We start from the raw sequence: 15600 nt of genomic DNA on the forward strand, positions 1-15600 counted from the left end.
GAGAGCTTTACAAATGGAGGGACCAGTGTGACCTACTACAATAGAAGTGAGAAATTGGGTTTGGATATACGAAACATTGAATATCAGTTTTTCTGGAGCATGTGGATGCTGAATGATGGAGAAAAATGGATGAGGTTGGAAAGGAAGCAGTAAACAACAATAGACAGTATTTGTTGAGTGCTTTATAGTTTACAAACTGTGTTTACAAGCTAGTTCAGTGGTTTGGCTGAACAAATGTTTATTGAGCATCCATTGTGAGCCAGGAACAGTTATGGTTAGGAGTGTGCAGCATGGGTGCCTTTGAGATGGAGGTAGACAAGATTGCCTTGCTGTACTTCAGCTTGCAGCCCAGTGGTGGGAGGCAGTCATGTGAACAGATGATTTGGGGATAAAGTGGCAAGTGCTCAGATAAAAGGGTGACCAGGGTATATGGCAAAATATTGGGGGGAAAGCAGGAAACTGTGTAGGCTGAGGTTCTGGAGAGGCTTCCTGTAGTTGGTGACCCTTGTGGTAGGTATTGAGGGATGACTAGTTTGGGCCTATCAGGTGAGTGATATGTGTATGGGAGGTATGGAGAGGCAGTGGTGCTAACAAAAACGTGAACTTGTGAAACAACATGGAGTATGGCAGCTTAGGCCTCCTTGGGCATAATCCGTCAGGCAGTTAGTAGGCTGGGGAGGGAGGCAGGGCCACATATTCTGTGAATTAAGTCTATTTCATAATACTTTCATTAGTATAGAAATATTGCCATGTGCTACCTGGCTCACTTGAAAATGCTGTGTTCCACTTTCTCTTATTCTGAGAGCACAGCTTCTGTATTTGTGTTTTTGGCTGAAGATCTAACCAATTTACGGATGCTATCATCTTCTCTTCCTTTTTGTCATTCATTTTCTCTCTCTCTCTCTCTCTTTCTTTCTCTTTTCTCTCTCTCTTTTCTCTCTCTCTTTTTCCCTCCCTCCCTCCCTCCCTCCCTCCTTCCTTCCTTCCTTCCTTCCTTCCTTCCTTCCTTCCTTCCTTCCTTCCTTCCTTCCTTCCTTCCTTCCTTCCTTCCTTTCTTCCTTCCTTCCTTCTTTCCTTTACCTTTCTTTCTTTACCTTTCTTTACCTTTCTCTATTTATCTGTGGTCAAGTGCACACGTGATCGATGGAAAAAAGAAAAAAATTGTCTTTTAACAAATGAGTTGGTTTATCTGATTCTTGGAGTACTCTTGGTGGTTATTTATTTATTTATTTATTTAGAAGGTCTCACTCTGTTGCCCAGGCTGGAGTGCAGTGGTGCAGTCTTGGCTCACTGCAGCCTCTGCATCCTGGGTTCAAGTGATTCTTGTACCTCAGCCTCCCAAGTAGCTAGGATTACAGAAGGTAAAAAATTAGTCATGCCATCATACCTGGCTAATTTTTGTGTATATATATATATATATATATATAATTTTAGCCAAACAGATTGGTCATTATTGTACATATAGCTGGAAGGGAGGGGTGGTCCTGGAGTGAGGACAGGGCTGCCCAATATTTGGGGGGAGGAAGGGACTCTTCTTCCAAATGGGCTTGTCCGAGAACCAGGGTCCCGGGGAGCTGGGCGCCTGGTCCACATGGACCCCCTCCTCCTCCCCACATACGCTGTGGAAGAAGGGCAGGAGTGAGAAATGCTGGGGGAGAAGGATCCTTTGGTCTGAGATGTGGAGGTGATCATAACAGTTCCCGCCCGCTGGCTGTTTTGTTGACTTTGGAGAGGCCTTCCCCGAACCCAGAGTCGGTCATTACTTGTTCCATCTGAACATCCTCCTCGTCCTCCTGGGGCAGCTGCAGGTATGGGTTGTCCCTGTGGGCTGGAACTTGTAGCCCATGAGCATGAAGAAGGCCAGGGTGGAGCCCTCCACCAAGAGCTGGTACAGCCACTGCCACTGAAAGGGGACAGCCACCTGCTACAGGATGGCGATGATGTGGGTGAAGTAGATGTAGCAGATGACCGTGACACAGTAATGCTGGAACAGCTTCAGCTTGGCCAGGTTCACCGCCACCTTCCCATCTGTGCCAGACGTGTCCTGGAGATGCCAGATGGACCAGACTACGGGAAACAGGATGGCGCTGCAGCAGATGAGATCCATCAGGAACAAAATCTCCTTCCACAGCACATAGTCACTGGCGCCCTCCTCGCGGGACTCGATGCCGATGTAGGCCACGTTGGCCAGGACCTGCATGGGGATCATGATCCTAAAGACCTTCTTCTCCTTATCCGACAGGACGTACTTGATGAAGGCCCAACCTGAGCCGATCAGGGCGACGGTGATGAAGAGAAGGGCACCCTTCAGCAGGTGTGTGATGTAGTACATGACGGCGAGGCCTTCGATGGGGTGGCTCTGGCTGTTGATGAAGTAGTAGTTGATACTATGGAAGAGGAGAGAGATGCTCTTGGTGAAGGCCAAGGCCGCCATGAGCCAGTGGATCTTGAAGACGCTGTACATGTTCCTGCAGAGGATGGACACCCAGAAGATGCCAGCGGCCAGGAAGCAGACGGACATGACTATGTAGAGCTTGAAAAGGGGCATCTCCGCCACCGACAGGAAGCCATCGGGGTTCTTCTCCTGGATCATCACCGTGATGTCAAATGGATGCTCCTTTCCTGGCACTGAATTGTTGCAGTTGTGGAAGTTCAGGCTGTACTGGCCTTCTTCCGCCTGAGAGCCGATCACCACGTGGAAACTGAAGTTGTAGGAGTTGTTGAGGTGGCTCAGGCCCAACACCAGCTCCTCGTCCTTCCCGCTAGGACCCTGAGGCACTGCGGGTGTTGACTTGGGCTTGCTGGCTGCAGAGGTCCCTCCGCCATCCACCTTGCAGGGGACTGTGGCCTGTGGCTTTGGGAGCCCTGGTTCGGAGGGCACTTCGGGGAGGAGCCTGGGAAAGATAAACAACTTCTGCTCTCCATACTTCGCACCTGGACCTTCAGATCCTTGGTGTTGATGAGGAACAGGACCAGGAAGCTGCTACTGTTTTTCTGGAGAGGGCAGTCCTGGAAATCCCGGGTTGAATAGGAGCGAACTCTGCCAGATCGAACCTGGCTGAGACTGAACCCCACCAGCAGGGACTTCTGCTTCCTGGAGGCCCAGCCGCAGGAGGCTCAACTCCACCACCAGGGAGCCGTTGGTGTAGAAACTGAAGCTGTTCAGCTGGATGTCTGCTCGCTTCTCCCCCTTGGAGGGCCTGGCCTTCACCTTCTGAAGGAACTTTTAGATTCCAGTTGAGCTCTGAGCAACATTTCAGTGGAACCCCCCAAATCCCATTAAGTGCCCCGAGGACCCCACTCTATAGCTCCCCCAGGACCCCACTGTGTGGTTCCAGGGTCTTTAGCGCCCCAAAAGTGATTCCAAGAATTAAAAGGACTAAGACCCAACCGGGGGGGATGGGGTGTAGTCCCCCAATTTTTGTATTTTTAGTAGAGATGGGGTTTCACCTTGTTGGCTAGGCTGACCTGACCTCAAGTGATCCTCCTGCCTTAGCCTCCCAAAGTGCTGAGATTACAGTCATGAGCCACCACACCCAGCCCTATTGGAGTTTCTTTTTTTTAAAGCTTTCCCTGGATTTATTTGACATGGCCTCTCTTAGGAGAGATGAAGCTGCATTTGGATGTTAGTCCATTCATTAATCCATCATTTGCTCTTCATCGTTCAGCCCATATCCTGAACACCATTTTATCTGTAAGCTTCTTGGCCCTCCTCCTGTTTCATGTAGGAGGACCCATTGTGCCTCTCCATTCTCATCCTCTTGCACTCTCCTCCAGGAGCACTGTCCTCCATTCACCCTGAGCTTCCAGTCTTTTCCTCTGAAAACTGTGCTCCTTGATGTCTCTGTGACTCTGTGCGTGCTGGTCCTGGTGCTCGGAATGCTCGCTCCCGCTGTCTTGATGTAATGGTGCTTAGCTTTTAAGTCCCTGCCTACATGTTACCCACTTTGAGAAGCCTCATTTTAATTCTCCAAGTAGAGTTGGCTGTTAGTGCTTTCCTGTAGTTGACTTTTTTGTTTTCCCTTTATTCTAAACTTACCACCATTTTTTTTCTTTTATGTTTCCCCCAAGTAGACTGTTCATGTCCTTGATGGCAAGGTCATGTCTTATTCCAGAAGTTAGCTCAGTGCCTGACATTTGACTGATGCTTAATACATTTATATTGAATAAATATTTACTTATTGACTGAATAAAGGATCCAGATACTGTCTTTTGAAGAAGAGTCGGGGGAACGTTAGTCATTAGAACTTGAAAGAAAACTAGTCGCCTAGAATTTTGGCTATAGATTTATACCTATCTAGAGACAGCGTTCTGCAATGGTATTAGCTTCAGCTCCCTTTTAGTTTTCACTTTTGAAACCACTCGTTGCTGATACTCAAATAAAACAAAACAAAAATCTGATCAATATAACAACTCTAATTCCCAGTAGTTTGTAAGTGATTCCTTCTGGCCTGTGACATCATGGGACTCTGCAGCCAGGACCTCCCCCCCACATATGAGAACAGTTGTTCTTTGCAGATGGGGAAAGAAATGGGTTCCAGATATGAGGTCACCATGTGAAATATACAACACTGTAAATAAGATTTTCATAGGCAGAGAAACAGAGTCCATCTGCTGCTTGATATAAACTTTATGTGTGCAGGCCTTGCTGGGTAAGGTAAAAGGCCAGACAAGAAAGGATGTTTTAATGCTGATGGAGAAAAATTAAGTGTATTAGAGATACTTGGAAACTTTTGTTAACTTTTGTATTCAAATTCATCTCTTTTGACCTCTTTTTTTTCCTCACCATCCAGAGAAGAAACTTTTATCGAGAGATAGTAGGGGGATTTAAAAAAAATAGGAGTAGAGTATTTTTATTTTGTTTTCAATACCTTAACCAATACTTTGATATTTCATTCGTATTTTTTCCTATGTGAGTTTCCAGTGTTTGAAGCGACAATAACAGTAACACATGATCATGTATGTGTAGTTTTGAAGTTGAAAAAAAATTCTCACATCAAAAAATGTATTTCATTTCTCTCTTCATAGGGGGGAGTACTGAGAGGTTTTTATAGGAGATGTTGGGAGAGATTAGAGTAGGGGATAGACAAGCCTGGAAGGGGCTCCAGTTTAGGGTGATGATCAAGGTGACATGGGTATGAAGATGGTAGAATTGGCTGTTTCAGATCCCAAAAGATGCTTTGGCTAAAGGAAGTTCAGGCTAAGCCCCCAGAGCTGCCTTAGTTATGATGTCGGAGTTCCTTTTAGAATAGAATATTGGTGTGAAGTTGTTATTGGCTCTCTAAAAAAATCCTAGTCCAGGAAGATAGAGGACAGGATGAACTAGTTTCTAGGACAAACAAACAAACATTTGTTTGTTTGTTAGTTTGGTTGTTAGTTTCTTAACAAACAAACAACCGTTTGTTAAGAGTGAAATCAGGCAGGGTGTGGTGGCTCACGCCTGTAATCCCAGCACTTTGGAAGGCTGAGGTGGGAAGATTGCTTGAGGCCAAAAGTTTAAGACCAGCCTGGGCAACATAGTGAGCCTTCATCTGTACAAAATAAAAATCAGCCAGGCATGGTGATGTGCACCTGTATTCCTAGCTACTGGGGAGGCTGAGGCAGGAGGATCACTTGAGCCCTGGAGTTGGAGGCTGTGGTAAGTCATGATCATGCCATTGTGCTCCAGCCTGGGCAACAGAGTGAGACCCTGTCTCTCTCTCTCTCTTTTTTTTTTAAGAAGAGTAAAGTCAGCTGGAGAATACTTGGGGATGAATTAAAGATGAGGGGGAATAGATGTGATGTTATAGCGGAATGCCCAGTCACTCAGAAGGGAGAGATGATATTCATAACATTAATACTTGGGGTGATGAAAGAACTTCAGCTCTGCAGGCATTAATTAATTAGTGCAACAAATGTTTCTTGACTTCTTACTCAGTGCCAAGCATATACCAGTGAGCAAGTTAGGCAAGTCACTGGGGAGGTAAGGAAAAACAACTAAAGAAAAAGAGAAGAAATTATAGACTGATCACTGCTAATAAGGAAATGGGAAAGGTGAGAGAGATTATAGAGAGAACCTCTTTAGTAGAGTTGTTAGGGAAAGCCTCTGTGAGATGATCTGTGGGTTGTCTGAGATGAGAATGAAACAGCCAATTGAAGAATTAGGAGAAGAACGTAGGTGGAGAGCTCAGCTAGTAGAACAGCAGCAAGCAGAGGAAGGCTTGGTGGTTCTGAGAAATGAGAAGGAAGCCTGTTGGAACATTGTGAGCAAAGGGAGTTATATGATGGGACAAGTGGAGAGTTAGGCATCAGCCAAGTCATGTAGGGTCTCTAGGCTATGCTGGAGAATTGGATTTTGTTTAAAGAGCAGCAGGAAGTCACTGAAGGCTGTTAAGCAGGAGAAGAAAATAATCTGTTTCATGCTTTGAACATATGATGTTGAACATATGATGTTCAATATTCAAAACATATGATGTTTGTGAGATGAATAGACTAGAGTGGAAGCTGAGAGGCCACTCAGGAAGCTATCAAAGTAAACCAGGTCAGAAAACATGGAGATGGGAACAAGAAGGTGGCAGTGAAGATGGATGTGGGGCTAGAACTGATATGACATGCTGGTGGGTGAGATATGGAAGGTGAGGCAGAGGGAGGCATCCCTGACGCTTGCTGAGTTTTCGAATTGAGCGGCTGGCTGGTGTTGCCATTAACCAAGACGGAGAAAAGCAAGGGTTGGAATGAGTTTTTGGGTAAGAGGGACAGCTGGCATACATGAGTGAAGAGGCCCTGGTGGTGAGTGTGGCAAACAGAGAGAGAGGCTGTTCACAGTAGTGGAGAGCATGGACTCTGGAGCCAGACTGTCTGACCTTGAATGTGATGTGAAAGCGGGCAATTTTTTTAACCTCTCAGTGCCTCAGTTTCCTCCTCTGTAAAAACAAGGATAATAGTATCTACCTCATAGGGTTGTTGTGAGGGTTAAATTAGCTGATCGATATAAAGCTCTTCCAAGAGTGTGTGGCACGTCATATACCTGCATAAGTGGCACTTGAGTTTTGTTTTTATTACTATAAGAGGAGCGTCTGTTATTCAGGTTAGGTGGTTGCTGTCATTTGGAGAACCCTGTCCAAAGCTGTTAGATCTTACGATTTTTCAAGAATATCTGGAACTATGTATTTTATATGTGTGAAATTCCTCAGTTTTAAGGACTCTCAAGCCAAATACAGTATGTTTGTGATTGCCAGTTAGACTGATTTAGCCCAGTTGTGTGGTGTTTTTCTATGGTACTGTTTAGCTCCTTGGGTACAGGAAGTGAGAAAGCAGATAGCTGGGGTTAGTTGAGAGTAGAGAATCAAGGGTAAAATCTTCAAGGTCTTTTGCTGGTTGAATATCAGAGTAAGAGGTTTGTTTAGGATTTGCAAGGTTAAGTGATAATGACAGGCCATGGCAATTAGGTTGCTAGAGAAGGGAGTAAACAGTGGGAGGACAATGAATGGTGACACGTGGTCACAGCTTTGGGTTGGAGATCTTAGTGAAATTGAAGAGTTGTTGAAATGGGGTTTTTACCATAAGTAGACAAAAGACTGCCATCGGAAAGTGTGATATTTGAATTTTTTTTTTTTAAGTGGTGTCATTAGTAGTGCTGACGGGATCCAGGCAGTGAAGATGGGAGAGAGTAGGTGGGGTAGAAGAGCAAATGGTAGTTAGAGTGACAGGCTGGGGTTGCTTGGTCTTCAACATGGATGTGAAGTCCCAAAAATATATATGGGAGTAAGGATAGAGAGGAAGGCAGTGAGCTGCTAGTCAAAATGTTAGTGAATTGGAGCTTTGACCCACCTGTAAGCTTGAGGATGACAGCACCAAGGAGGTGCTAATGATATGAACTGCAAAGGATCTGGGATTTTTGAAAGAGATTGGAGGAAAAAATACTTTTAAAGCCATGATGGGAAAGCAAAGGGCCCTTCCTCACCTGGTCCCTGAGATATATGGGTTATGAGAGATAAAATAGACACCCTTTGAGAGCACTCAGGGAAGCAATAACATCAGAGAACAGCCAGGTTTCGATTAAGGGGAAGAATCAGGAGCATCCGGAGAAGAGATGGAGGCTATGGGATTCTCACTGATCAAGTTCCAGGCCTAGGGAAGTGCTTTAGGAAGAAGATGGGAGATGGGCAATTGGGTCAGATTAGGGGATGGCTATAGAAATGAAAGCCAGCCGGGCACGGTGGCTCACACCTGTAATCCCAGCACTTTGGGAGGCCAAGGTGGGCGGATCATGAGGTCAGGAGATTGAGACCATCCTGACTAACATGGTGAAACCCCGTCTCTACTAAAAATACAAAAAATTAGCCGGGCGTGGTGTCGGGCGCCTGTAGTCCCAGCTACTTGGGAGGCTGAGGCAGGAGAATGGCGTGAACCCAGGAGGCGGAGCTTGCAGTGAGCTGAGATCCGGCCACTGCACTCCAGCCTGGGAGACAGCGAGACTCCGTCTCAAAAAAAAAGAAATGAAAGCCTTGGACTTTTGTAGGTGAGTAAGACAAGACATCTGTGGGAAGTATCCTTTGGTTAAAAGACCATTGTTTTTGACAGACTTTACTGTCAACTGCTTCTCTCAGGCTATAGGAACAACTCTGGTCTGCTGCGGAGCTCTGGGGAGTTTCTGCTTTCTTAGTGTGATCTGCATTCTCTCAAGGGCTGTGTTTCTGAGGTCCAGTTCTTCAGAGTTATGCTTCAGTCAAATTTACAAATGCTATTGTGGAACAAGGTTTCTCTTCTTCCTTGTGTCCTTTTGTATATATTGGGAAGTTTGGGATAGAGAATCAAGGGTAAAATCTTCAAGGCCTTTTTAATACCTTTTCTTTTGAATAGAGCCTGGATGCAGCCTTGAGCAACCTGCCTCTTTTCCCTGGGCCCAGCCTAACCTGTCTGAGTGCCGTGCGATTAAAGACATTTTCAAAGCTAGAGGCATTCTCATCTCCGTACTTCTTCATTTGCTAACCATTCACTGAGCTACAAGGGATGATAGAAGAATAGGAATTGGAAAAAAAACTTAGGCCAGAGAAAAGCATCTGGAATCAGCAAATGAAATTGTTAAACATTTAATTTCAATGAACTGACTTTCGTTTGTTTGGAGTCTCTTCCCCTCATGAGACTGTCAGCTGTGTGACGGTAGAGACTGTCTGTTGTTAGTCTCCCTTTTACCCCATCACTTGACGTGGTGCCTGCCATGCTATTTGTTAGGAAATATTTGTTGAGTGAGTGGATGAATATTTAGGATAAATGTAAGTTTTTTCCCTCCTTCCCTCAACAAGAAACAGCTGTCTAGAAGTGGATTTACTGTGACCTCTTAACAAGGGACTGGCCTTGGGAAGCTTTGCCAACCTTATCTCCTGGTCCCTCCCTCTTCTGTGCTAGGCAGAGTTATTGCACAATGGAGAAGAGTTAGTGAGTGCCCTCTTAACCACTTTTGCTAACACAGTGTCCTCTACTATACTTCTCATCTGATTTATTTGCAAATTTTGCTCTTCTGTAAAGGACTAGGTCAGACACCATCTCTGAAGCCTCTTCTGGTGCCCTCGCTATGAAAGTAAGCTGTACCTCTGGTTTATGTTTTCATTTAAAATAGGGACTGAGCTTAATCATTATCTTCCCCATCAGTGTGTCTCAGGGTCTTGAATATAGTCAGTACTCAATAATTAATTGTTGAATTAAGGACTGAATGATCATTTGTAGTAGTCTATTTGAGTAGTCTATTTGAATTACATTTGTAATTTAAACATGGTACAGCACAGAAGGAAATTATTTTCTGCTTTATTTTATGCCCTTGCCTGTTTTGTTAATTATGTATCTTTGAGTCTTTAAACGGTTTAGGGGGAAATGTTATTTAAAACACTTTCTCGAGATATCCTTTGAGTTTGGCTGTTAGAAAAATAACTGCTTCCATCCATGTGTTCCAGTGTCCTGAGACTACAGCTGGAACCTGGGGAGCATTACAGCTTCCTGCAAGAGCCTGAAATACTGAACTGCTATTGAAGAGGCCCCCACCTGCACCCCTGTGTGTAAATAGAAGCAGACCCTGATTTGGTGCTGGAATAACATGAAGTTGAAGGCAGACTGGGTGGCCTGGCTGTTGGAGCCAGGATTCCAGTTTGCATTAAGAGCTGGTTATGGCCATTTTGAATTATTGACTCATTCAGCTCTGCAGAGGGGCCACAGTAAAAAATAATGCATCCAGTTTCTTAAGGCTCAGTATCTAGGTTGGAAATCAACCTGTATCACTTTGAAAATTGTCACAGAAACAAGCAATTGTGGAAAGGTCTTGGAACTGGGAGAAAAAAAAAAAAGGCCTTTATATAGTGAGACACAATCCCCAGGTAATCTGGTTTGTAAAGTCAAGGTTTAAATTTGAAGACTAGCATATAGGGGCACCTAAAAGTCTAATAGTTGCCACTTTCCCACTCTATGCCAGGCTCTCTTGTTCCTTACCTTTGCTTGTTCACACCAAGGTGCCAGTCTAAGCTTTCTGTTTTTGATGGAACCCTCTATTTCAGATATCAACAGAAATTGTGTTTCCTGCATTTAATGAACAGTTCTTATACATCTAACTTGTTTTCTCAATTGAACTGTTTAATTTTAAAACTTTTTATTGGAGAATAACATACATATGGAAAAATCATAAATATATAGCTAGATTTTCACAAGCTTTATTTTTTTGTTTTAAAGGGTGTATTGAGAATTAATCCAAAGAAGTTTCATGAAGCCTTCATTCCTTCCCCGGTAAGTTCAATAAATTTATAATAAACTTAATGTCACATTTCATTTTTTAGATGTGCTCTGAAACTGAAATCATATATTCTAACTAAAAAGCAGAGTAGTGAAGCAAAATTGAGGATGGGCAAAGATTTGTTTCAAATTTAAATAAACAAAATTTTCTTTTGGTTAAAAACCCCTTCTGCCAGTCTTAAAATCGCATGCCAAATGAAACGGATGGCATTTGTTACAAGGCTGCAAAGAGCAGCTGGACCCAGGCAGACTACCCACCAGTTTGTGTAATTGAACGCCCTTGGTTTATGGCTTAAAAGGATTTATGATTTTTTCCACTGATTTAAGTTAATCTTTCCTAAACAAATATGCTATCTACTATGGATCTATTTCATGAGCTAATCTGAACATTTGTCCAAAAATAATGTGTAATGCTTTTTTTTGCGGGGGGTCAGAGTTTCTCACTTCACTTTCGTGCAGGTGATAGAGCTTCATACAAGGCTCTTTACCGTTGGGTCCTTTAGATCCTTTCTTACATTTATGACTCATTTTAAGAGGCTCTTTCCACTTAAATCAAGTTCACACTGACATATAGTTAGCAGCAGTTCTCTAGAGAAGGTTTGATTGAGCAAAACTAGGAGAGCAATATTCTTAAATTCCTGACCTAACTTTTCCAGGATACCATAAATAGAATAGCTATAGAATCGTAGATTTTTCACAGTGAAAGAGACCAAACTTATGCTTATAGATGATGAAATGGAATACATATATTTTAATTAACATATTTTATTAGTTTAAATGACAGTAAGTTTAGTGAGAATATAGGTTCAGTCATGTACTTTATAAATGTTGTTATTACAGATTGAGCACCCCTTATTTGAAACACTTGGGACCAGAAGTATTTTGGATTTGGAATTTTTTTTTTTATTTTGGAATATTTACATTACATACTTACACTGAAATCCAAAATGCTCCAGTGAGCATTTTCTTTGAGTGTCAGGTCAGTGCCCAAAAGTTTTATATTTTGGAACATTTCAGATTTTATATGCTCAAGTGATATTACTGTTTTTGTTACAATAACCTTATGACCTACTGTCAAGCTCAGTTTAGTCCTTTTCCCCTGCCTTTGAAATCCAGGGACTCGCATTGCATCCAAGTTCAAGTCTTACCCATTGAATCAGATAAAAGGTATCACTGGCATTCACATTACTCTTTCTCAGTCATATTCTGTTCCCGTGAGAGAAAATGGCTTATGTCTTGACCCTGGAACTTGAGTTGTAAAATTGGGTTGTAGAATTGAGGGTCAGCTTTGAGGTGGTAACTTGGCTGCAAGAGCAGTTCTCGCATATACTAGAAGTGCAGTTTACATATGTATTAGTTTCCAGAGTTTGCTCATAAGGTTAAATTTACATCCAGGAATCATAAAAACTACCCGTGAAAATCTCTTAGGAAGGTGCTATGTTGGAGGCGGATAAACCGTCTCTCAGTATGCCCTGCATAACCAATGTTTTTTTCCCATAAAGAAAGCATAACTGTTTCTTCAAGAATATACCAGTTGAAGGAACTTGATTGTATTAGGAGCGCTCATGTATGAGAGACACAGATTTTTAAGCATGAAAATATCACTCGATATAGTTAGTTCATCTTAAGAGGCAGCTGGGAACTGGTAGACTCAGACCTCTTGTCTCTTGTGCATGCTTAAGTTTGCTCTTGTTGATGGCAATGATAAGGGGAACTACAGCATTCTGAAAATTTTGCTGCTCCCTCTCTTGCCTGAATACACGGTATAGGATTTCCCTAAGTTAAATCCCTATTGGGCTGGCTCCTACCAAGTGTGGGACCTAGGACAGAAGTAGAAAAGAAGGCACACATACCTTAAATCAAATATTGATAAGTTAGACCTCACACCCACCATCAAGTAAAATATATTATTCTATATATTCCTTGCCAAATACACCTTCATATACCTGAGTTCAAATGTAGAATTCTCAGATTTCTTGCAGCTCCATGCTGAAGCATGTCTCCACCTCTAGCTTGCCCCTCTTCCCTTCTCGGTGCTAGCTGCCTGTCCCCTTGTGACTCCCTTGCATTCAGTGAGGGCCCTTTTATGCACAAACGTGGGCATCCTGTCCCACATATCTAAGCTATGTCCATACCCATTAGAAATACCTGTTCTTTAGCCAGCCGCCATGTTGAGGGGGTGCCTCCGGTGATGGGGGAGTGCCTGTATATGTCCTGGAGGTAGGCTTGGGGCTGCTTATTTTAGGGAAGCACATCCATTTGGCCCTGTGAACTCCTTGTCTGATGGGGAGGGGTGTGGCTGGAGCAGAGCCAGAGCAGAGTTGCTATGGTTCCTGCAAGCTAAATTCATGTAATTTACATCTGCAAATGATGTATCTCCATGGTTTAACCTGGCTTGTTAAAGAAAGCTAAGAAGCAAAAGCAAAAGGTGGTGATGTTTTAAAAGCTCATAGTTGCTCTCCTACTTAAAATTGTATTCTTGCTATGTCGTATTTAGAAATTTTTAGACAGTTGCGATATTAGGATTGGCTTATTTCTATGCTTCTTTTATTCTTTTATTTGGCTCCCGCTTGAGTAGTGATAGTGTCTCAGAGAGAGAAAAACAATTCACCTCTCGGTAATTAAGAATAGATCATAAGAGCTGCCAATCAAGGCCCGTTGCAAGTGATTGTAGACACTCTGGTTTTGGACACGGGAACAGTCCTACAGTCTTGCTTTGTGGGTTTCAGTTTTCAGGAGCATTATAGAAAGCAATTGAAAAGGGCAATAATAGAGGCAACAGATTACTCATATATAAAGCCCACAACCAACTGTGGTCTAGATTTCTGAGTATACATAGCTCATATCCATGTCAAATATGAACTTGTATTAACTGGAAACTTGACTTAGGTTCATTATAACTTCTACTGATAGAAAGTTGATTTTCATTTTATGACAAATATAAAATATATGGGATGAAAAATGCCCACAGATAGACTGGGAAGTAGAATGTCAGAACCAGGGCCTAACTGTTACTGGCTTAAGCTAGGAGCATAAAGGCAGGAATGAATATGACAGAAGATGAGGCTTTTGCTCTGACAGTAGGACATACAGTGGCTTCCTCATTTGTAAAATGAGGGGATGGACTAAATGTTGTCGAATGTTCCTCACATTCTAAAGTTTTTAGAGAGACAAAAGTAGAGATTTGATTAAATTATTTAGGTTTGCTCTTACTGACTTTAAAAGTGGTTGTGAATTTACACAATGTCATTTGCTATACTAAAATATCTCCCTGGGTCAACAGGTGAAGAACAGTGAATTAATCATCAGGTATAAAATAATACTTTGTTCTGGGGGAACTTGACTTAGGTTCATTATAATTTCTACTGACAGAAAGTTGGTTTTCAATTCATGACACATCTAAACTATACGAGATGAATAACTTACGTGTACTTGCTAGTTTTGTGAGGTTCTCAATAAAAATGAAATACAGAATGTGAGTAAAGTCGTGACTTTCAAGCAAACCAAGATAAAATGATATTATTGACAGGCCTTTTATCCTATTTGGGGATAGGATAAAGAGGAGAAAATTGATCAGATGGAAAAACCTGTCATTTTTAAAAAGCACAGTTTCTATTCTGAATTATGTAAATCTAAGAAGCTCTCTAACTTTTTAATGCATCTTGTCATAGAAGGCACCCTTTGTACAGCGATGGAATTTATTTTTGGTCCAAAGGGGACTGTTTCATCAATGAAGGATGCTATGACCATCGTGGCATACTTGTGTTGTCTTCCTTCCTACAGTCCCCTAAGTCTTTAGTCTGACTACCCATGCCCTTCTCCCAGTTCCTTTATTTTTCCTCCAGGGATGTTCATTATCTATTTTTCTTTCTTTTTTTTTCTATTACCTATTATTCTTTCTGATGGGTAGAACAAGACTTCTGGCGTTCAAACAAAGAGCTGAAATATTTGGCCTTAAAAAGTGGTTAAAAGAGATGACTCGAACTTTTACTATTGAGCAGTTCCCAAGCTTAGTATCTTTAAAATAAGAGATTCAGCGACAGATCAGTCTTCTGAATGAATCAAGGAAGAGCTGAGTAGTGATGCAGTAGCTATAGATTTTTGTGTTGTCCTAGGTTCAACTGAGCCCTGCTTTCCTTAGTTTCCTGGGATTGTAAGGTGATGGTACTGTCATCCTATCAATCTGAAATCTCTGCGCTGCCAAAGGGTGGTTGTAGCTGCTTATAATAGAGGCATTTCATTGCATATGTTTGACACATGAGTATGGGTTAGGGTGACCTCCAAACAGCCCACTTTTCATTCCAAGGAGGTCTGAGAGATCCTATTGCTTTTTGAATTGCAAAAGGCAGCAATAGATGGTGATGTGCCATATTTCAGTTGTTCACTCTCTGTTTACTGGCTGTCTCTTCCAGGTCTCTCTGAGAAGCTTGTCAAGAGGTCAACTACAGTCATGTTTTGTGGCTAACACAGTAGCTTTTCCTCGGGGACTAGGGTGGGGTCGGTTTTGGCAGAGTGTGCAGGCCACAGCTGTCAGCCCATAGCTAAACTGGAAATTGAGCAGAAAAACTGTTCTAGAAGATCTCTAATGGTTTATAAGTGGAAACTGTAAAAAATGCTGAGTGACTAAAATCTACCCCCCCCCCGCCTTTTTGATTTGGTGATTTTGGGATATTAATTTTAACTTTAACTAAAGTTTCATAGTAATCACCTTCAGTCCATTGAGTGTTATGTTAAATCTTATCTATGTCAGGTGTCCCTATTAGAAAAATTTGAGTGATGGTTTTCCAGACCCTTTTGCTGTCATCTCCTGTAAGAAAAAGTATTTTACTTCTTTCTTATTCTCTG

The 15600-nt window shown here is 42.5% G+C and overlaps 1 protein-coding gene and 1 pseudogene across 1 annotated transcript in view; one reads left to right on the plus strand and one right to left on the minus strand.

Annotated features, from left to right (window-relative positions):
• LOC105473922 (DIS3 like 3'-5' exoribonuclease 2) overlaps window positions 1-15600 on the plus strand; it is a 374047-nt gene that overhangs the window by 60550 nt on the left and 297897 nt on the right. Inside the window, 1 exon segment of the mRNA XM_071073554.1 lies at window positions 10696-10749. Within this exon segment, the coding sequence (XP_070929655.1) occupies window positions 10696-10749 (54 nt within the window).
• Window positions 1689-2966, minus strand: LOC105473995 (protein GPR108 pseudogene; annotated as a pseudogene).

This window comes from Macaca nemestrina, chromosome 11 (genome assembly GCF_043159975.1).
Source record: "Macaca nemestrina isolate mMacNem1 chromosome 11, mMacNem.hap1, whole genome shotgun sequence".
NCBI lineage: Eukaryota > Metazoa > Chordata > Mammalia > Primates > Cercopithecidae > Macaca > Macaca nemestrina.